Source organism: Hemicordylus capensis, chromosome 1 (genome assembly GCF_027244095.1).
Source record: "Hemicordylus capensis ecotype Gifberg chromosome 1, rHemCap1.1.pri, whole genome shotgun sequence".
Classification (NCBI taxonomy): Eukaryota; Metazoa; Chordata; class Lepidosauria; order Squamata; family Cordylidae; genus Hemicordylus; species Hemicordylus capensis.
Window position 1 is genome coordinate 435,372,956 of NC_069657.1, and position 21,927 is coordinate 435,394,882.

The window sequence follows — 21,927 nt, forward strand, 5'->3', positions numbered from 1 at the left end:
TCGCACAACTGTGTCTGCACAATTTGAAAGAAATTAGAGAGGAGGGATCAAGCAGATCATCTGGGAGGCAATTCCAAGCATAAGGGGGGAAAGGACTGAGTCATTTGAGGGAGCAGGAGACTTTTGAACTGTTGAGGATGGCACGGCTGAAGGAGTATTTCCCCCTTACATGCGAGAATGTGAAGCTCTTGTGCTCATGGAATCCCAAGTATACAAGTGGAGATGCTGAATCCTGGCCAAAATTTTTTTTTTCTTTTAGCTGCGAATCTCTCTTCCCAGCCTATCCCAATTCAGAATGAGATGACATTCAGATGTCAACTACCCCAAGTGTCTTTTGGTACCCAAGTCAGAATGAGATTACATCAGACTGTTAAATTCCAAACATCCACCGCAGCCACAGTGGATGGAGAAGGGGCATGGGGTTGCTGAATGGAATATGTAAGGGAATTTGGGGAGACAATGAAGGAATGAGAGGTTTAGTGCAAGAGAAGGAAGAGCTGGGGAAGCTGTCCACATGCATCACGTATTTCGGCAACATAGATCAGGTTAACTGTTGGTATGCCTTTTAAGAATACTGTACATCCAGAAACAAGTGCAAGGTGTTTGACATGTGAAACTTTAGGCTTGTGAGGGTGGGGATTGCCAGTGGAAGACAAGACTGCACCTTGAATGTGACATTTTAAGTGTGGCTGAGATGGTTCGACAGCACCTTGTGCTGCCCTGAAAACCCATGTACTTCTATTCTTGCAAAGGTTCAATGCACTTGGAAGTTACTGTAGTCTGTGCTCTTTTACTGAAAATATGGCACACTGAGGCTTTTCCTTCCTGTTTTTATGTCGTTTCTTGCAGGGCTTAGCACATCAGTGTTAAAAACAATGGTATCCATGGACCTAGACAAAGTCAATCTTGAATTAATTGAGGCCTTATTGGAGTGGATCGTCAGTGGCAAACACTCGTATCCACCAGGTAACGTGTTAAGTGGTTGCAACTTGTTTCATAAGCTTATTCAACTAAGACAGTTACGCCAAATAACTATTACAAATTGCATTATTTCTCGGTTTAGAGCCTTGAGCCCTTCTACTTCCTTGTAAGCCCCATCATCTTGAATTGAACAGCAACAGCACATGTAGAAATTGCAACATTTTAGTATTTTGGCTATGGGCGATGAGTTGCTTCTAGAATTGCCAACGTTTTCTGACAGGACTTCTGCATAACAGGCAGAGATCCAAGAGAGGCCATGTTTGCTATTGCTGTCTCTCCATACTAAGAACTGTTGCACTTCTGCAAAAACAAAATGTGGAATAAACACAGAAAGCCAGTCATGTAGGAAAAAAGCATACAGCTTGTGGGGCTGATAAGAATGTGTGTACATGCAACAAAGCACCATGTGTTGTGATTGTCATGTTACAGTCCACACCACTTGAGATAGAATATTATATTCTCGGTTGCTGGGGTCAAGGATATCTCGATGGGTTATCCCCCTCACATACTCCTAGGCAGGACTATGCTAATTAGATGAAAGAACAGAAGCCTCTAGAGCCTGAGGGGGATGACCCCGCCCCAGTTCTTTCAATCTTGCGTAGCTGCAGGCAGACTTATTCTTTCACCTCATAAATTTTCTCTCATACTTTTATCTAATCCATTCCTTGTATTTTCCTCATAACATCTTTAAAAACCTCGTACATTTCCCTCTTTAAAACAGTCTACTAAAAAAACCCAACCTTATTTCGATCTCCTTCAGTTTTACCTCCTCCATTCCTTCCGCTCCTGCCTCCTTCTCCCTGCTATGGAGCACACAGAAAGCAAGGAAGATTTGTGTCCCAAAGGGGAAAGGGCAGAGCGGCTTTCCCAAGGCCACAAGAGCGCCAGGATTGCCCGCTCCAACTGTGTTGATGCCGGCCGTTTTAGAGCTGCCCAGTGAGATGCTGGAGAAAGTTGCAGTGAGTTTCCCACCTTCGGGCTGTGAAACTTGCAGTCATGCAGCTCAAAATGCAGCAGGGAGGGCCGGAGAGGATGAGCGGGAAGCAGCCCCTGGATTGTCATCCCTGCTTGCCCCAGGTCGCAACAGGTGACGGCGACCTCCCTAACAAAGACATCACCCACGGGGGCACACTTGAGGGCATGGGCGGCCAGATTGGGTCATTCTAAGGCAGTCGATGTCGGCGGTAGAGCACAAGGCCACAAATGGCGGTCATGTTGATAATGGCGCAAAAATGCCCAGCACTCTAGGAGGATCATAGAAGGTGGCTTCAGGCAGTGCCAGGGATTAGACCCAGGACCAGGGGCAGCCAGGATCGATGTTGGGACCTCTCTTCGTTGAGAGCAGCCCCCACGTAGGTTCCTCTAAGGCAGTCCTCTGCTTGCCAAGGGCAGGGAGTCCCCCCAGAGTGGCAGGCTTGGTTCAAGAATGTTATCATTTATACTGTTCAGCAGCTCAAGGCTCATGTTAAAAGTAAAAGATCCAAAACACATAAGCAAGTTTCCTCTTCATCTGAGGAATCTTCATCCTCAAGATCATCTAGTCCATCCCCTAAAAAAGCTAAAGAGAAAAAACACTACACATTCGAAAGGGGCCAGGGGTTTAAAACACGAAGATAAAGAGCTGCACTCCTTGGATCAGTCAGGTCCAGACTCAGGAGATCCTAATGTTCTAAATCCCAGTCCCCCTGTCCCAGACAGGCGTAAGGTGCCAGTGACACTTCTGATTGATCTGGAAGCTGATCCCAAAGGGGAGCCAGATGGGGGAAATCAGGACCCCGACATTGTACCTGATAAAGAGGAGGGTGAGTGGTCAGGGGTGGAAGAATCAGACTCCAACAATGTGTCACAGCGCCTTTTTGTGACTGAGAACTTTAATCCACTAATGTCTAGAGTCATAGCAACTAATGGATTACAATCAAAGGTAGCACCAGATGCTGCACAGTCAGCTAAGGGGGACCTGGTGTTCCCTAAGGCTAAGCCTAGGGATATGTTATTATCAATGCCAGAATGCTTCACTGAGGTAACAAAACAGGAATGGCTCCTACCAACAACTAATAGAAAACCAATGGCAGTGGCAAATCACTATTACTCTTTCCTACAGGAATCCTCAGACGTATCCAGTGACTGTTGCTGGTGTCTATCTTATGTTTCTTTTTAGATTGTGAGCCCTTTGGGGACAGGAATCCATTTTATTTATTTATTCTTTCTCTATGTAAACTGCCCTGAGCCATTTTTGGAAGGGTGGTATAGAAATAAAATGAATTAATGAATTTTTAAAAACTCTAATACAGATGCACTGGTGGTGCAATTAGTGTCAGGATCATTGCTCCTGAGGGATGGAGAGGCAACCCTGAAGGATCCCTAAGATTAAAAAGCGGAAATATCTTTTAGTAGAGTTCACAAGAACTCATTGGCAACCTGATCCTCAGCATCGGCTTCAGTGGTGGCTAGGGCAACCTTATTGTGGGTTGATTACTTGCTCCATGACCCACTGTCAGTTTCGGTCAGGATGAGGCAGCAATTACTTAAAATCCAGAAGGCCCAGGCCTTTGTGGTGGATGCCACACTAGGTTCGATAAGAGTTTCCTCCAGGGCGTCTGCAGCGGTGGTGGTGGGCAAGAGACACCGCTGGCTAAAGAGCTGGCAGGTTGATTCTAACTCGAAAACAAATTTGTCGGCCGTGCCCTACGACAGCACAAAGCTGTTAAGTGATGTAGCTCTTAAGGACGTCCTTGTAGAGTCCAAAGGGAAGAGAAAAACCATGCCCACAGCACCACACAAGCTGGACAAACCAAATTTCAAAAGGCCATTCTGGCCCTTTCGGAATTTCCGGCCCTCCTTCAGGAGCCGGGATAAGGATTTCAAACCTTTGCGTGGCTCCTGGAACTGCCAACGGTTTGATAAGATTTGCTAAGATAAGACCTTGGGGTTCTCCTGGATCCAGCACTGCTCTTGGAGAATCATGTGGCAGTGGTGAGTGCCTTTTGCAGAGGTTTGACTTGTGTGGCAGCTGCACCCCTTCCTCAAGAAGATTGGCCTGGCCTTTGTCACCTATGCTTTAGTCATGCCACATTTGGATTATTATAGTGCACTCTGCAGAGGGCTGTCCTTGAAAAGTATTTGGAAATCTACAGATGCAGTGGCCAGATAGGTATCTGGGGCTGCTTACTGTGCGCATATTGTCACTAGTCCTGAAGGCTACTGATTTGTTTCCAGGTACTGTTCAAGATGCAGGTTATTACCTTCAAAGCTCTACATAACTTGGGTCCCAGGTCCCTAAGGACCACCAGCTCCTGACTAAATCTGCCCACCTGACTAGTTCTGTTGGGAAGGCTCTGCTCCATGTGCCAATGCCTGCTGAAACTCGTTTGTCAAGAACGTGGGACAGGGCCTTCTCAGGGATTGCCCTTAGTTTGTGGAACTTACTCTTAGTTGAGATCCATATAGCTCCCAATTTTTCAGTTTGCTTTTTTGACTCGGGCCTTTAGCCAGTGATTAGTTGATCTCTGGCTTTCATTTAGTTTGATTGTTTGTTTTGTTTGATTTTTTTTAATATATGTATGATTGTTTTAAAGTTGGTTGTTCCCCAAGTGAGGTCCTAGAATGACAAGTGGTATACAAATGTAAGTAATATGACTCTGGGCCAGTCACTTCTCTCTCAGCCTAACCTACTTCACAGGGTTGTTGTGAGGAGAAACTCAAGTATGTAGTACACCGCTCTGGGCTCCTTGGAGGAAGAGCGGGATATAAATGTAAAAATAAATAAATAAATAAATAAATTTTAAAAACTAAATAAAGCAGGTGGGGTCAGGGTTGCTTTCGGGAGCAAGACCTAGATAACTGTTCTTGAGCTTCTGATGACTGTCCTATTCATTCAAATGTCTTTTTAAACACCCTCATCTAGGTGCAGTGCTGATATTTTTGCCTGGCCTGGCAGAGATTAAAACGCTGTATAAGCAGCTGCAGTCTAATGTGCTCTTCAATAACCGGCACAGCAAGCGGTAAGTAAAGAACAGGCCTCTTTTTAACCCAGATCTCTTAAAATAAAAAGAAAACTCACTTTAAAATATCTATTAAATGAATGTAGGGCAGATTATTCAAGAGTGAAATTACTGTTCTCTGGGGCTGTATTAGAGGACATCTAAGTGAGAGGGTTATCCACTCCACGTGGCTCAAGGCAAGACTATGCAAATTAGACAAAGCCTTTAAGAGCCTAGAGGCGGGGAGGCGTTAAGCCCACCTAATTCTTTTAGTCCTGCACTGCCTCAAGGCAGAACTCTCCCTTCAGATCCTTTCTTCTCTTTTCTGGTCTTAACTACTACTATTCTGAATTCCTTGTGTGTTCCCCAGTTTTTTCTCTTTACTCCATTTTTTAACAAATCTGTGTCTGTATGCACACGCATGTGTGTATACACACACACACACACACACACACACACACACACACACACACTCACTCACTCACTCACTTCGTTTCCCTTCTTTCGTGCTATTTATACTTTGTTTCCCTTCCTTGGTGCTTCTGGCTACTCCAGCTCCTTTTTTCTGTCATCTTTTTCTCCACTGCCATGGAGCAGAGCAGGCGATTGAGGCATATACCTATGCCTAAAGGAAAAAACCAAGAGGGACCTCCCAAGCAGCTCAGAGCTGCTATCTCCGGCCACACGTAGAAGGGAAATGCCGCACCAGGTCCCCTGCCTGATGGCCACAAGACCTGAAGCATGGCGGCTCAAGGAGGCACAGCGCCGGCATGGTGAAGGTGCAGGCAGGTTGGGCCAAGCTTCCACTTCACTCCCAGACACCTGAGGAGAGCCACAGCAGCAGCCATTGCACCCTGACTCCAGCGAAGAGGAGCTGGCTTTGGAGGCGGCACCGCCAGTTCCCAGCACAAGTGGTAACCCCTCGCAAGTAGGTTTACCCGCGCAACAAGAACTGTTGCAGCTGAGGCCTCGGCAGGGCCTGAAGGTCAGTTTTTGGCGGGAAGCAAGAAGGAAAGTGCACCATCGCTGCATGTCTATACAATGGCCCAACAGAGGACAGCAAGCAGAGCTGCTATCTCTTCTATGACTGCCCAGCGATCGGTGAGCTCGAACGGAGGGGGCACTTCGGGCACCCAAGCTTCCCCCAGGAAATGCCCCCAGGTTGGCAAGCCTGGTTTCTTAATACCCTTTTGGACTCTTTTGGCAAACTGGAAAAAAACAGATCCAAGAAAATGGGGCAGAAGAGACCACTCCACCTCATCCAAGACTGGCTCATCTACCTCACAGGCAAAAAGCCCTTCCCCGAAAAAGGCCAAAAAGAAATCAAAGCATGGAAAAAAGGCTAGAAAGGACAAATCTAAGGGGTCATATAAAGGGAACCAGGGCCCAGACAGCGTTCATTCTTCTGAATTGTCAGAGCCTGATTCTCCTAATCCACAGCCATCTAAACTCCAGATTCCTGTCAGACCTTTCAATAGACCAGGTCCAGTTATTCTGATTGAGATAGATGCTGAAATTGTTTCTTTGGGGCCATACTCGACCTGAAATACCTGAATCGTTGGGTGAGAAGTTGGCAGTTCAGGATGAAATCTCTGAGGTCCATGGTGCACTGTCGACATGTACTCATGAAGGTGGACAACTTTACCGCAAAGGCCCATGTAAACAGGCAAGGAAGAACGTGTTTGAGGTCCCTACAGGCAGAGGCAACTCTTCTGATGCATGGGGCAGAGATGCATGTCCTTTCTATAGCAGCGCACCATGTTCAGGGCAACCTGAATTCAGTGGCAGATTGGCTAAGCCACAAAGACATTCTACCAGGGCAGTGGGTACTCAAACAGTTGGTCTTCCATCCGATTACCTCCCACTTCAGGCAGCCACAAATAGATCTATTCACGACACCACACAATGCAAAACTATGGCGCTTTTACACGAGGTTCTACTGCAGACAGTGGATGCGTTGGCAACACCATGGCCAAAATCCATCTTACATGCATTCCCACCAACTCTTCTTCACAGCCATCTACTTCAAAGGATACAAACCCTCAGGGCAGAGGTCTTAGTAGTGGCTCATACTCATACAGAAGTCATAGTTTTGGCCTCGATGGACGTGGTTTGTGGAGTTTCAGAACCTGTCAACAGCAGAACACCTTCCTCTTCCCGTGACAGATCTCTTACAACAGGGACCGGTACTCCATCAGGATACAGGCTGGTTAAAGCTAGCTGCCTGAAGACTGAGCGGCGCATGTTGAAAACACATGGTTATTCCAACTCAGTACTTAATACACTTTTGGCATCCAGGTGTGAGTCAATCAACAAGATTTATCAGCGTACATGGAGGGCTTTCCTACATTGGTCGCAAGGAACTCAGTTCCGAGGGGGAAAGCCACAGTGAAGCATCTGCTACAATTTTTACAGGAGGGCCTGGAAAAAGGCTTGAGGGCGAATACACTGAAGCACCAGGCAGCCTCATTAGTAGGCCTGATCTCTGGAGTCTCTAAAAGTTCTCTACAAGCTCACCCCCATCTGTAGACTTTGTTGACTCCCCCTGTAGACCACCGGTTTCCGTTGTGGGACCTTCATATAGTACTAAGAGTGCTTCAATCATCGCCTTTTGAACCTATAAGAACAATCCCTCTAAGACTTTTGTCCTTCAAGACATCATTTCTTATAGCAATTACATCGGCATGAAGGATCTCAGGGCTCTGCGCACAAAAACTTATGCATGTTCTCTGACTCAGTCCAACTCATTCCTGATCCCTTCGTGATCTCAAAGGTGTCATCAGCTTTTCACCAATTGCAGGATATGGTCTTACCATCTTTTTGTCCAAAATTGAATCATCAGACAGAAAAAGCCTGGCATAAATTGGATGTGTGTAGGTGCCTAAAAATTTATCTACAATGTACTGAGCAGTTTAGGGTCACAAAAGCCTTATTTGTGTCATTCCATCCAAGTTCAGTGGGCCAGCTGGCTCCATCATCAACCATAGGCTGGTGGATCAAGGCATGTGTATCATTGGTCTCAGCATGAGTCTCAGCATCTTAGGGTGCCTAACAGAATTTTAGCACATTCCACCAGAGTGAGAGGTTTGAGACTCAATCCAGACAGGACAGGAGTGCTGGTGGTCAATAGGAGAGCTGATTTGGGAGGAGCCAGTTCTGGATGGGGTTAGGACTTCCACTAAATGAACATGGGCAGGGGGATATTCATGGACACAGCTTTGCTCCTGAAAGGCCAAGTGACTACTATGGCCAGGAGTACACTGGATTCTGTATTGACTTTCCATCTGTTTCCAAGTGCAATTTAAGGTGCTGATGATAGTTACCTTTAAACCCTTAAGTGGTTTGGACCCTAGGTGCCTCAGGGATCACTTGCTCCCATGTTATCTTGCCCACCTGTTGTGATCCTAGGAGAAGGCTCTGCTTTTCATGCCACCAGCTACTGAGGCTCAGTTGGCAAGCATGCAGGACATGAATTTCCCTTGGGCTGTACCGAGATTTTGGAACTTCCCTTGCCTGGGAGATCTGTGCTGCCCCATCTTTGTCTTTTATAAATGTCATTGGAAGACTCGCCTGCTCTGCTGTGCCTTTGGACCAGGGTGAAGGATGCCTCTCTGGGTTTACTGGCTGACATCCAGACTAAGTTACTCAATAGTACTTTCAGGAGTTAGAATAACAGCATAGTAAGACATCTAAACCCCCATAACTTTCAGGCAGAATAAAAGCAATAGCTGACATCCTGACTAAATTACTCACTCAGTGGAAGTCCTGTTGAAATTAAGTAGTCTATTAGAATATTTCAACAGGACTTCCACTGAGTAATTTAATCAGGATGTCAGCCATTGTTTTTATTCTGACTGTCAATTATGGGGGTTTAGCTGTCGTACTGTGTTGTTTTAAACCAATATTGTTAACCACTTTGAGGCATTTTGCCAAGATGAAAAAGCACAGATCTAATAAATATATATTTAAAAAGTGGAGCCCAAGTTCTTCACCTCTAGTTACTGTGTAAAGCAGGGCTGCTCAACTTCGGCCCACCTCCAGATGTTGGCCTACAACTCCCATAATCCCTGGCTATTGGCCACTGTGGCTGGGGATTATGGGAGCTGTAGTCCAAAAACAGCTGGGGGAGCGGCAAAGTTGAGCAGGCCTGGTGTAAAGTTAGTGATATGGAGGTTAAAAAATATTAATAAGCCTTCCACTCTGTTTTTTTTCCTTCCAGCTGTGTTGTTTATCCACTCCATTCTTCACTTTCCAGTGAAGATCAGCAGTCTGTCTTCCTTAAGCCTCCTCCAGGGGTTACCAAGATCATCATATCTACAAACATTGCAGAAACCTCCATTACCATTGATGATGTGGTGTATGTGATCGATTCAGGGAAGATGAAAGAAAAGAGGTATTGGATTATTCAGAAGAGGAATAGTAGTCTTCTCTCTCTTCTCTCCTCTGAAGAGGAATAGTAATCAAAACCAGTGTACATTGTATAATACCTGTTAAAAGAAAATGATCTATAAATGGAATCTCTTCACACAGTGCTCACTCATCAGAACCTCTACCCACAATTAAATTAGGAGTGCATTTCTGCTCTTGGAAGCAGGATTTGGATTGCGAAATCAGGGGAGTAGTGCAGTATTTTACAACTCAAATAATATGTTCTCTGTACAGTATGTGGAAAGGGGAAGAAAGCATGGGAGTCTAATAGAGGTTCTGAAGCAGAATATTGTCTGAACAGGCCGATGATGTCGCAAAGGTTCTGTGCACAAAACCCAGGGACAGAAATCTGCATCTATAATCGTAATGGCAGCCAATTAAATGAGAGTGATAGTTCTGGCTATGGGAGACCAAAATTCAAATCCAAAATCAGCTATGTGCTTCCTAGATTTTTGGATGAGTAACTATTAGTATCTGTTCCCTTTATAACACTAAACAAAGCTGCCTTATAGTGAATCAGATCTTAATTCAGGATTGTGTATACACTAACTGGCAGTGGCTTTCCAAGCTTTCAGACATGGGTCTTTCCCAGCCCTACCCGGAGATGCTCCCAGAGACTGAACCTGCAAAGCAGGTACTCTGCAACTGAGTTCTACAGTCCCATCCCCTTAGATTGTTTTCTCCACCCACCCACATTAAGTTCTCCATATGACACTGAATTATCTTTTCCCTGTTGTCTGTCTCAGTTCTTGCTGCTTTAAAAAGACAAGGCCTAGCTATTCATTTAGCCCTTTTCTTCCTTATCCTTCCTTGATGCCAAGTTTAGTATGGCATCAATTTATAACAATGTCCACAATCCTGTATGAATGTGTTATGTCTTGCCCACACTTAAGGCTGTAAGCTTTTTAAAGATCTTTCAATAAAAATGGCTAAACAGGGTGTACACAGTGCTATAAACTTGCTGAATAGTAATCCAGAAGTATTCTGCATTCTAGTTTTTATACTTCTGTGCTCCCAAAGATTCATCTTATGTTCCAAACACTGTCTCGTATTTTTTTTGTCCTTGTAGGTATGATCCAAGCAAAGGCATGGAGAGCCTGGAGGATACATTTGTGTCCAAAGCCAATGCCTTGCAAAGGAAAGGGCGAGCAGGCCGTGTAGCTTCTGGGGTTTGCTTTCATCTCTTCACTAGCCATCACTATCATCACCACCTTTTAAAGCAGCCATTGCCTGAAATACAAAGAGTGCCTTTGGAGCAGCTCTGCCTCAGGTAAATCGCTCTTCCGCAGAACCGCTCATGCATCATCTTTGTAGCTTGTGGTTTGCCCTAATTCCCATTCTTAAGTTTTTTTTCTCCCTCCTGCTCAAGTCTCATTCCTCCTCCTGAATATAATTGTCCAGAAAAGAGTCCTTGATATATGTGAAAGTTGTTTGCCCAACTTACCCAGTCCTTCGACTCCTTCTGAGAGAAGCACAGATGCCCGTCTCACAACTGGCTTCCATTGTGCTGTGAATGCATTCTTGAGGCTTGCTTCCTACACTCTATCCAATATAACAAAAACAACAACATATCTCCTGGAACTTTAAAAACTAACACATATATTGTATTATCTATCTATCTGTTTCTCTAAGGCATGCCCGTCACTAATCCCATGCGTGGCAGCTCTCGTGAGATTTTGTGGGAGAGGAAGGCAAGCGGTCAGCAAGAGAAAGTGGTGGCCAGGCCAGCTGCTGGGTGACGAGAGAAAGTGGTGGCCAGGCCGGCCAGCAGACAACAAGAGGAAGCAGCAGTTGGCCTGGCCATGGGCGGGGAGAGAAAGCAGTGGCCAGGCTGGCCAGCCAGCAGGGAGAGGAAGCATTGGGGGAGAACCAACTGGGGCTGAAGGAAGGAGGCAAGAACAGCTGAAGGGATGGGGGAGGGAGACGGAGAACTAGAGGCGCAGATGCTCTGCGCCAGGTCAGCTAGTAAACTTTAACAGACTAGGACCCATATCCCCAAAACGAAGCATTTTGGGTCCCCCACCCCCTTTTCTATGCACCTTCTGATAAGAAGCTTTGTCCGAAAAAGTTCTGGCTTGCTTGAAAGCTTTCATTGGAAGGTGGGCATCACCCCTAAATAAAGGAAATGTAAAATTCTCTGTATATACATGCACCCCTCTCTACCACCTGAAGATAACACTTCATGCATCTGATGAAGTAGGCTCTATTCCACAAAAGATTATGATACAACCACTATATTCGTCTTTAAGGTGCCATAAGACTCTTTGTGGTTTTTGTTGCTGGACTAATACAGCTACGCCTCTGGAAGCTGCTATTGCATGTAAGAATTTACTGGGCCCACGGCTGTTAGAAATTACCCATAGATGGCAGTTTACACAGGGACATTGAAATCAGTGACCTTGTATCTGGCTTAAACAAAGTTATCCTGCCTTTTATTGGTATGTTTGGACAGGCTATTGGCTTAAAAAAAAAAAGTTAAGATAATCATGATGTGAATTAATCCGCAAGCAAAAGTTCATCTTTTATATTTTAGGATTAAACATTGACTTCAAGTGCTCCTTGGATTCAGGTCATGACATGCTCTCTCCATAGAGAGAGGAGAGCTGGTCTTGTGGTAGCAAGCATGACTTGTCCCCATAGCTAAGCAAGGCCTGCTCTGGTTGCATATGAATGGGAGACTTGATGTGTGAGCACTGCAAGATATTCCCCTCAGGGGATGAAGCCACTCTGGGAAGAGCAGAAGGTTTCAAGTTCCCTCCCTGTCTTCTCCAAGATAGGGCTGAGAGAGATTCCTGCCTGCAACCTTGGAGAAGCCGCTGCCAGTCTGTGAAGACAATACTGAGCTAGATAGACCAATGGTCTGACTCAGTATATGCCAGTTTCCTATGTTCCTATGTTCCATAGGCAATGACAGGAAGTTCTCAGTGGAGAACTGTCACTTTGACAGGTGTCATGTTTTGCTCAGACAAATCTATTGCCCCTCTCCCCCACTGTTCTTTCAGAATTAAAGTCTTGGAAATGTTCTCCACGCAAAGCCTCCTGTCAGTCTTATCACGATTGATTGAGCCACCAACAACGGACTCTCTCCGTGCATCAAAGTCACGATTGCAGGATGTAGGAGCCTTAACTTTGGATGAAGATCTCACCCCCTTGGGTTATCATTTGGCTTCCTTGCCTGTGGACGTGAGGATTGGGAAGCTAATGCTGTTCGGCACCATCTTTCGTTGTCTGGATCCTGCGCTAACTATAGCAGCAAGCAGAGCCTATAAGTCACCCTTTGTAAGTACAGTATTTTGCTCTAAGCTGTGTGCATATATGTATAGCAGGGTTTCCCAACCAGTGGTACTCCAGATGTTGCTGAACTACAACTCCCCTCGTCCCCAGCTACAATAAATTGTAGCCGAGGATGATGAGAGTGGTAATTTAGCAACATCTGGAGTACCACTGGTTGGGAAACCCTGGTGTATAGGAATGGTTCCTAAACTTTTTATTAAGGAGACCCACTAAAAGAACAAAGGCTGGAGAGCATTTTTAAGAGTGGTTCGACGAGAAAAGTTTTGGTTTCCATGGTGTATATACATTTTATTTTACCCCATTGTCACCTCTGGTCAAACAGGTTTTGCAGGCTTAAAAAAAACAAATGAACTAAAACCCGGCAACATTTATTTACCAGAGGCAAAAATGGGATGAATATAAATACCACAAGTAGCCATCTTCCTCTCAAATTACTCTCTGAAAATACAGTCGGCTTGTTCACCCAACCAGGATTAGGGCAGGAGGAGCCTCCTATCTTAAATTGGGAGCTGAGCATGCTCTCATTTGCCAACTGCCTGCAAATTAAAACAAAGGACTGAACAGGAGGCCGTGATCGTGTGGGAAGCAGCATCTGGGTAGGAGCCATTTTTGTCCTACCTCAGTCAGCAACTGGGTACAGCTGTTGGGTAGGACGAACCTCCTACCCGAATCCTGATTGTGTGAACAAGCCTAATGTCTCCTAGGCCTATGCAAAGGTTTGGCTGGGATGGACAACCTTTCCCAGTCCCACCCACCCCCACATGCCTTCCTGTGGCTCTGCTTCCCTGTAAGGGCCCTCTCTGGTACTGTGCACAGGACCACTCTGCATGGAAGTAAGTTGTGGAAGCAGCCACCTCGGTACAGGGCCAGGGGTGATGTGCACATGTTTTGGTGTCAAAGCCAAGTGTTTGCAAAGGCCTAGTATCAACCTCCAGGGCCCACCTAAAAGAGCAGGGGCCCACCTGTCAATTCTCCTGAAATGTTTCCACCTCTAAGAAAATAAGAATGGCCTTCCTATATCCAGCCCTGAAGTTCCATCTAGTTCAGCAGTCTCTTTCCTGCTGGATGTTCTTAGGAGGCTTACAGTTAGGGCATTATGGAATAGCTTTCCTTTGTCACCCCACCCCACCTCAACACTGGGTCATTATAGATATACTTCTTTTTCTTTTTAATCTATGCTAGAGGCCACTACAACCTCATTGGAGCAAGGAAGTCTATAGGCTGAGTGCGCATTACACCCTTAACAAATCTTCAGTGCTTTCAGACATGAAAATCAGTGTAGTTGAACTTGGATCACGATGATCTGAGTCCAGATTTTTACTTGGCTAGGAAGCCTTGGACGAGCGGCTGTCTCTCAGCCTAATCTCACCTCATAAGAATACGTGTACTGAGTTTTGTGGAGGAAGGATAGAATTCAAATATGATAATACGTACATATGGAAAGCAGTTCCAATTCCAAATTACCATTGCAAATTCCATACCTGTTTGTGTCCCTGCATTTTTGCAGAGTGTAATTCACATAATTCTTGTATATCCACTGCAGAACTCACTGTGTAGATCTGAACTCTGATAGACAATTTTAATGTTAAGAAGCCTGCTGGATAATGGTGTGTCTAATTTTAAAGGTTTCTCCCTGGGACAAAAGAGAGGAGGCATTCAAGAAAAAGTTGGAATTTTCAATAGGAAATAGTGATTATCTGGCTCTCCTTCAAGCATATAAGGTGAGGAACAGAAACCTGCCATCAGATTCAGTTCCAAAGCGGTTTTTGTCATAAACAGCATTCATCTATATGGAATTTAAATAGCAGAGTAACATTTTACATTTCCATTCTTTAGGGATGGCGCCTCTCTTCCAAAGAAAGCTTTCAAGCAAGTTACAACTTTTGCAGGCAAAATTTCTTATCAGAAAGTGTTCTTCAGGCAAGTTGACACTTATATCCCAACTGTGGAGTGGATTAAAAAAGCATCTTGACCTTCTTGTCAAATGGTTTAGTCCTACTTTCCTTTTTCTGTTCTGCCAACACCGTTTCTCTTCTATATAGCAAAATGTGTTATAGGTTTGACCTTTCATTTTTTAGGAAAGGGTGTATTCGCAAAACATATTTTGGACCATTTATGACTGCTGGGGTCTTATCCAATTTTCTTCCACCTCATTACTAGAAGATCAGCTAAACTATGCTGTCCCTGGGCAAGAAGTAGAACATATCTGTTGTCAGCCTTGAGTGAGCAAGTGATGCAAGATGGAGAAACTGGGCATAGGATAAGATTGAGGGGGGTGGGGGGAGATCTAGGTGAAGGGTTTGAATACAGCTGCAGCTCCTTCGAGGAAATGGGGGAGAATCTTTGGAGGGAAGGCAGTATTAAGGGGCAGTGGCTGACATCCTGACTAATGCAGCAAGGACACCAAGGATACCAATTGCAGGGGAGTCACAGCAGGAAAGAGGGCATGACCTCAGCTCCTGCCTGTGGGCTTCCCAGTGGCATCTGGTGGGCTACAGCGTGAAACAGGATGCTGGACTAGATGAGTCTTGGGCCTGATTCAGCTGGGCTGTTCTTATGAACTGCATTCCTGCAGCTGGGAGGCTTTCCCACTACTCCGCCTGTGCATGCAGGGAAGGAGTGGTTTTGCGTTATCTTCTCTGCCTCCATAAGTGCCCTTTACCTTCTGAAAATATGTCCCTGAGGACTGCGTGATCTTCAGGTACATAATTTTGGAAGGCACAGGACACTTCTGGGAGGCAGAGAAGACTGTTCAAAATAGCTCCTGCTCATACAGATGCAGAGGTAGTGAGGAAACTCTGCAGTATGGATGCATTGTCCTGGTGTGTCCATACTGTGTTGGTCTGGATGTCTACCAGAGATTTTTTTATCCACAGTACTATAGATTATATATAAGCGTAGGACTAGGAACCCCTGAAAAACCAGCTGTTCCCATATGAACCTGCCTGTTATCTGAGATAGTCTTCAGAAACTCTGCTCCAGGTGCCCCCACATTTAGAGGGTAAGTCTGTGGTGAATGGAGGAAGGGCCTTCTCTGTGATGGCACCCTTTTTGTGGAATATTTCCACAGAGGCATTCATATAGCTCTGACTTTTAGATACCCAGTTAAGACAATTTTACTCTCTCAAGTGTTTAAAGAATGCAGTATTCTTCTGCTTCTGTCTGTTTTATGTATAAGGATTTTATAATCTGATTAGTTATTATTTGATTTTACCTTACTAAGCTGAAAGGTAAAATATACGTATTTAGAAATAAACAGATCTAGGCTGTCCAAGGTGCTGGAACTACGCCATTATCTCTATTAGTGCCTATGATTGCCAGGCACAGAATTAGACCACCCTGGCTGAAAGATGTAGGAAGAAAGAGGGTGGAGCAACTGTTCCCAATAGCCATGTGAATGATTTCTTCAGACCTGTTGCACATGTTTATCCTTGTTTCTCCACCCAAACTATTCCACACATTTCTCCAGACATGTAGCCCTCCCTCTCTTCCCCAACTGTGAAGCAATGGCAGTAACCATAATGAAGACATCCTTAGACCAGATGTGGCCCAATCCTTCTATGACCGACCCACTGCTGTATGAAGAATGGGAATGAAAGGAGGTCTTCACTGGATGCAATGCACAAATCTACTTTTAAAAAGCTATTTTAAACATTTCTTTCTGCCTTCCCTCTTCCTTGTAGGAAATGGCCAGTTTAAAAAGGCAGTTCACTGAACTGCTGTCTGATATTGGATTTGTGAAGGAGGGACTGAGAGCCAGGGATATCGAGAGGAAGTGGTCTCAAAGAGGTGATGGTGTTCTGGATGCTACAGGAGAAGAGGTAACTGGGGTGGTGATGGAAAGCAAGTTGTCCTTTTTCATTCATTAACTTTTGCACCAGTTATTAGTTCGGTGGGTCTGGGGCAGAGGTTATTACTCCCTTAGAAGACTTTAGCTCATTCTGTCCCATTTGCCTCATCTGTCCAATTAGAAGTACAAGTAATTACATTCGGTCTTGGGTAACTTGTTGCTTTTGGACTACAACACCCATCATCCCTGGCCTCTGACCATTGTGGCCAGGGATAATAGAATTTGTGGTCCAAAACCACTGGTGCCAATAAGGTTGGACTTTTGGGCACAAGTCCAGAGTCCCAATAGCCCTCCGTCCCATCTCTAGTGTGTAGGGGAGCCCCCAGCTTGTCTTTGGAGAAGTGCCAAGAGTGCTTGAAAAAGTTCTCACCCCGAGCCACAGAACCAATATTTCTTGCCAGAGAATCTGTTCAGGCTGAAAGTCAGTCGGCAGCAGCTCACCAGGAGAGCCACAGGTGAGAGTGCCAGGCCAGGCCAGGCCAGGCCCTCGCCCTGCCGCCGATCTGAACTACAACTCCTGGGCTCCCTTTTAATGTCTTGAAGGGCTGAGCTCCTGAAAGCCTGCTGCAGAGATTTCTTATATCTGTGGCTGTAGCCTGCAAGATACAGGTTAGGGCATGCATCCAGGGCAGGGTAGTCGTTGTGAACACGATGGAAGATTCACATGAAGCCTCAACTTTGAGTTTAGTTCAGGGATTCTCAACGTTGGGTCCCCAGATGTTATTGGACTTCAACTCTCATAATCCCCAGCCAAAGGCCACTGAAGCTGGAGATTATGGGAGTTGAGGTCCAATAACATCTGGGGACCCAACGTTGAGAATCCCTGGTTTAGTTGATCAGACAACCCCCTCCTCATTTTCATCTTATTTATCTATCTATTTATTAATTATTTTTCTATGTAAACTGCTTTGAGAACGTCCGGAGTCTGAAATTACCTAGCTGCACCCCTGTCCAAAACACCCAAGACTGACTGCACTCATACTCTTCTTGCCTTCTCCCCCAGCTGACTCTTTCTACTCTCCCCTTCTTGTTGGGATCTAAGAGAACCTAAAGCCAGCTAGAGTGTTTCAAGGTGTTTTGCCCACTGATTTGGGGGATCTTATTTGAGGACTTCATACTTGTAAAACATTCACTTTCTTTCTACCTGACTGGAAAATGTTGGTATCTTTTCATGTTGTGGAATCTGTCCTTGTTTGGCCCAACTGAGGACCTGATAAAGCAGATTCGATTACAGATAAAATGTATGCCTTATATATACACAGTGTGGTTATATCACAATGTTGTTATATTTACACATATACAATTTTGTTTCCAATTGAGGATGTTCTTTGGGTGGTGGTGTTTTTTTAAAGTTGTGTACTGCCATGTCCCATTCGATTGGAACTTAGTTATTTTATTTATTTCTAGTATTTATACCCCACCTTGGTTATAATATTTAAAGCAGATGATGACAAAACAAAAATATGGGTAAAGCAAGCATTTACAAACAACAATATTGCTTCGGGCAGGTCCTTCACCTGATTTCTGAAAATCCCTCCTTCCTCTGAAGCCCTCTGTGCCCCATCCCGCTGTAAGGTTCCACCTCCTCCTGTATAGAGGGTTTCAGACAGCCTCAGAGTTATGGCCACTGGGGGAGCACTATTCCACTGTCTGACAATCAGTTCCTTTCACCTACTGCCCTGGGGAGCTGCTGCCTCCAGCTCTCCAAGGGAGCTACAGAACTCCTTCCCCTGGCAGCTCTTCTCCTGGCCTAGCCCCTGATCACTGGCCAGCTCTGGTTTATATAACCCTTGGCAGGTGGGACAAGTCTCACGGGAACTCAGGCCAAGATCTCGTGTGAGTTGCCCCCAATCCTGCAGTGACTCACCATCTTCAAGTGACTGTGCACTGCTGTCTTGTTGGGGCCAAAACGATAGACAGGGGCCGTCACAGAAAGAAACAGGCAATGAAGAGGGGGAAGGGAAATCCCTAACCCTAACCCTTGACCCTGAGGGGGTCTCAACCCTCTGGAGAGACTTGGTGCAGGGGCACAGGGGCCACTGTGGGGAGGAGGAGGCAGGAACATTTCCTTGTGGAAACATGCTTCCATACATGCTCCTTAGAGAAAGAGAGCCCAGATCAGAGTGCTCATACTGGCTCCTGCTCCTGAAGGGACCAGCACTGGCCTGAGAGAACTGTTGGGATAATCCACCTTCCCGGCACATACTTAAGATCTGTGTGCCTGAGGGGAAGGCAGGGTCAAAGAGCCCAGGCCAAGGAGCTCATACCTTCAGCTCCTGAAAGGACTAGCACTGGCCTGAGGCAACTCCTGTTTTTACCTTTTTGTAACTTGGTGTTGGCTGTGGCTTTATAACCCCAACCAGATCCCAATTCCATCTGCAGCTCCTCCTGCCACCTCCCTTGGGAAGGAGGAATCTGGAAGCTTGGCCTACATTCCCAACCATTAAGGACCAGAAGACTTTGCCGAGCAAAAGCTTCTTTTTCATTTGACATTTTTATCACTGGTCAGCCACTGAGTTCATCTGCAGCTGGACTCCCATAAAGACCTCTGCCTAAATACTGTGCCTTTTAACGTTCATTTAAATTTAAGCCACTTTGGGAGCATGTCAGGACTGGAAAGCGGGATCGAAAGATAATAAATACATTGCATTTTAAAGTTATAAACTGTGTGAAATGCCCTGGCAGAAAGGTGGTATATAAATTTAGTGAATAAAAGAAATAAATACATAGCCTTGTGATTTTAAACATATCCATATCCACAAGGGCTAACAACGGCCTTTACAAATAACATGACAGCTGGGATTCTGTGTGCCAGTTGTCACATGATGCCAAATTCCATGCAAACGTCTGTGCAAGTGGCCACAGACACACCCTGACAGTTGCATTTTGTTTATATTTCAGGCAAATGCGAATGCAGAGAATGTCAAGTTGATATCAGCAATGCTGTGTGCTGCTCTGTATCCCAATGTAGTTCAGGTAAGAGTGTAGGGAGAGAGGGGTGTGTGTGTGTGTGTGTGTGTGTGTGTGTGTGTGTGTGTGTGTGTGTGTGTGACACCTGTTGATCTAGTTGCCAAATCCAGAGTTTTCTCCAGGTCAGCTTAGCTGCTGACCTCTGATGTGTGTAGCTTGCAGGTTAGGGTCAAACTAACATTAAGCACGTGCTTATTTTTTAAGATGTTAAATGGGTGCTGGATTAGAGCTCCTGTTGATAAGGACTGTGGTGGGATAAGAGAGCTTTAATGGAGAAGGGGAAGGTCTGGTTGTGGTTATCACCAGCTTGTTTGGAGGCTACCCAAAACCAGGCTTTCTCTAGAGTTGTCCCAGTGCTTTGGAACATGCTTCCAAACAAAATCAGAGCCTCCCCATCTCTGGCTGTTTTTAAGCAACATTTGAAAACCCACCTATTTTATCAGGCTTTTAGTTGATAATGTCCTAAAAGTTGTATTTAGTTGTATTTATAAACTCTACCCCTTGCTTGGGTCTTGATCAAGATCAGCACCACCACCACCCTGCACATTATTTGCTAAAGGGGAAGGTTCTCATTGTCACCAGTTGAAGACGTTTTTTCCTTGTCAAATAGTGAAGCTATTCACACGATTGCTCAAAACCGAGCTATGGGAGCCCAACCCGGTTTTGAGCAAACGTGAGAACCGCCAGGCTCGCAGGCAAGCCTGGTGCTTCTCTGGTGGCTAGCCCGCCTAAAAACCCCTATACCTAAACGAAGTTAACCGAGCGAGCGCTCTGTTAACCTTGTTGGTTTGATCGTGTGTCAGGCGCAGTGTCACTCCTGCTCCCACCCCACCACCGCCAGGGGAGAGGGGAGAAGGGAGGACTGCTCCGCCCCACCCCCTGCAGCCACCCCTTGGCCACGGTAAGAGTGTTTTTGTTTTTAAAGCGGAGCTTGGGCAGGGTGGGCACAGGGTGGCTGCCGGAGTCCCCCAGCCCCAGCTATTTGGAGGCTCCCCTAGACCTTGGAGGACCGGACCGGGTCCTCAAGCTCTCAGGGTTAGTGTGCCTCTGCTGCTGTAACCTGGTTTTCCAGGATTTTTAAGCTGTGCTGAATGTTTTAATTGTTTTATGGTATTTTATAATCTCTGTTTTTAACTGCTAATTGATTTTAATTGTTTTGTTTTAATATAAACTGCTCTGACCATTTTTGGAAGGGCGGTACAGAAATCGAATGAATAAATAAAATAATAAATAAATTGTAAGGCGGGCCCTGATGAACCCTAAGTGCAGATCCCTGATTAAATTTTTTTTAATTGGGCCTGTGTGAACCTGTGGACAGAGCTGAATGCTCTGCACAGCCCCCCTGGCACCAGAGGCATATCTAGGGAAAATAGCGCCTACGGCAAGCACTGAAATTGCGCCCCCTGTCCAAACATCTGACACCCATCTTTCAGATAACTTTATCATAATATCAGCCCAAAAATACAAGTCAAGCTCGCTAATCTTTTAATATTTCAAAAACTATTTAGTAGTGGACGTTAAAAAATGCTGGAAAACAGTATGCTTGGGCTCATGGAATACCCAAATACTATGTGGAGGTGTGCTTGGAAAACTAGACAGAAGTGTCTGTCTAATTCTCTACTATGCATTGTAGCATCACTATTACATAAGTTTTAAAAATAAATGGAGAATTTGACTTTTCCCAGATACTCTGGAAATAATCAAAGGATATGCAGAGTAAACTGTGTCACTGCTTGGAATATATTCTAATATTTCAGAAAGACAGTTAAAATGAGAGAAAGAGAGCAAGAAACTCCCAGTGGGCCTTAATACTAAGGATTTCACACTGATTCAAACTCACCATTAAAAGCCATATTATTAAGACATCATATTTAACTCACTTATCACAAGAAGCAAAGTAAGAGCAAATGAATACAATCCTAGCTCATAATCTTCAGCTCAGTATTCACAAGCCCTGATTCTCTGTACATAGTGCCAAACTAAATACGTGTACAGTGACTTATATTATATTATTTTTAAAAAATATTTACCTGTAGCCCCTTCGTGGGGCTTCCTAAAGGCCATATGTGGGGGGTCTGCAAAGGTTCCCCCTCCCCCTTCTGGCCTCTAGGGCTTCACAGGGACCATTTGAGCATGTGCAGTGTTCATTATTGTAAAATATTTTTTTTAAATGGCCGCTGAAAACAAAATGGCCATTATGCATGCTCAAATGGCCTCTGCGAGGCCTGGCATGGCCTAGGGCCTCACAGAGGCCATTTGAGCATGCACGGTGGCCATTTTATTTTCAGCAGCCTTAAAAATTTTTTTTTTTAAAAAAAATGGCACCCCCCTTCAAGTGGCACCCAGGGCACATGCCCTGCCTGCCCTACCCTAGATACGCCCCTGTGTGGCACCATGTGCAGATGAACATTCTCACTGCGCTTT

At 45.2% G+C, this 21,927-nt stretch overlaps 1 protein-coding gene across 1 annotated transcript in view; it reads left to right on the top strand.

Moving 5' to 3' along the window:
- DHX57 (DExH-box helicase 57) overlaps positions 1 to 21,927 on the top strand; it is a 60,998-nt gene that overhangs the window by 32,078 nt on the left and 6,993 nt on the right. The window contains exons 13-21 of the mRNA XM_053243098.1: positions 850 to 966; positions 4,886 to 4,982; positions 9,181 to 9,354; positions 10,459 to 10,659; positions 12,392 to 12,668; positions 14,309 to 14,404; positions 14,520 to 14,603; positions 16,367 to 16,504; positions 19,435 to 19,509. Coding sequence (XP_053099073.1) covers positions 850 to 966; positions 4,886 to 4,982; positions 9,181 to 9,354; positions 10,459 to 10,659; positions 12,392 to 12,668; positions 14,309 to 14,404; positions 14,520 to 14,603; positions 16,367 to 16,504; positions 19,435 to 19,509 — 1,259 coding nt within the window. The remainder of the gene's footprint in view (positions 1 to 849; positions 967 to 4,885; positions 4,983 to 9,180; positions 9,355 to 10,458; positions 10,660 to 12,391; positions 12,669 to 14,308; positions 14,405 to 14,519; positions 14,604 to 16,366; positions 16,505 to 19,434; positions 19,510 to 21,927) is intronic.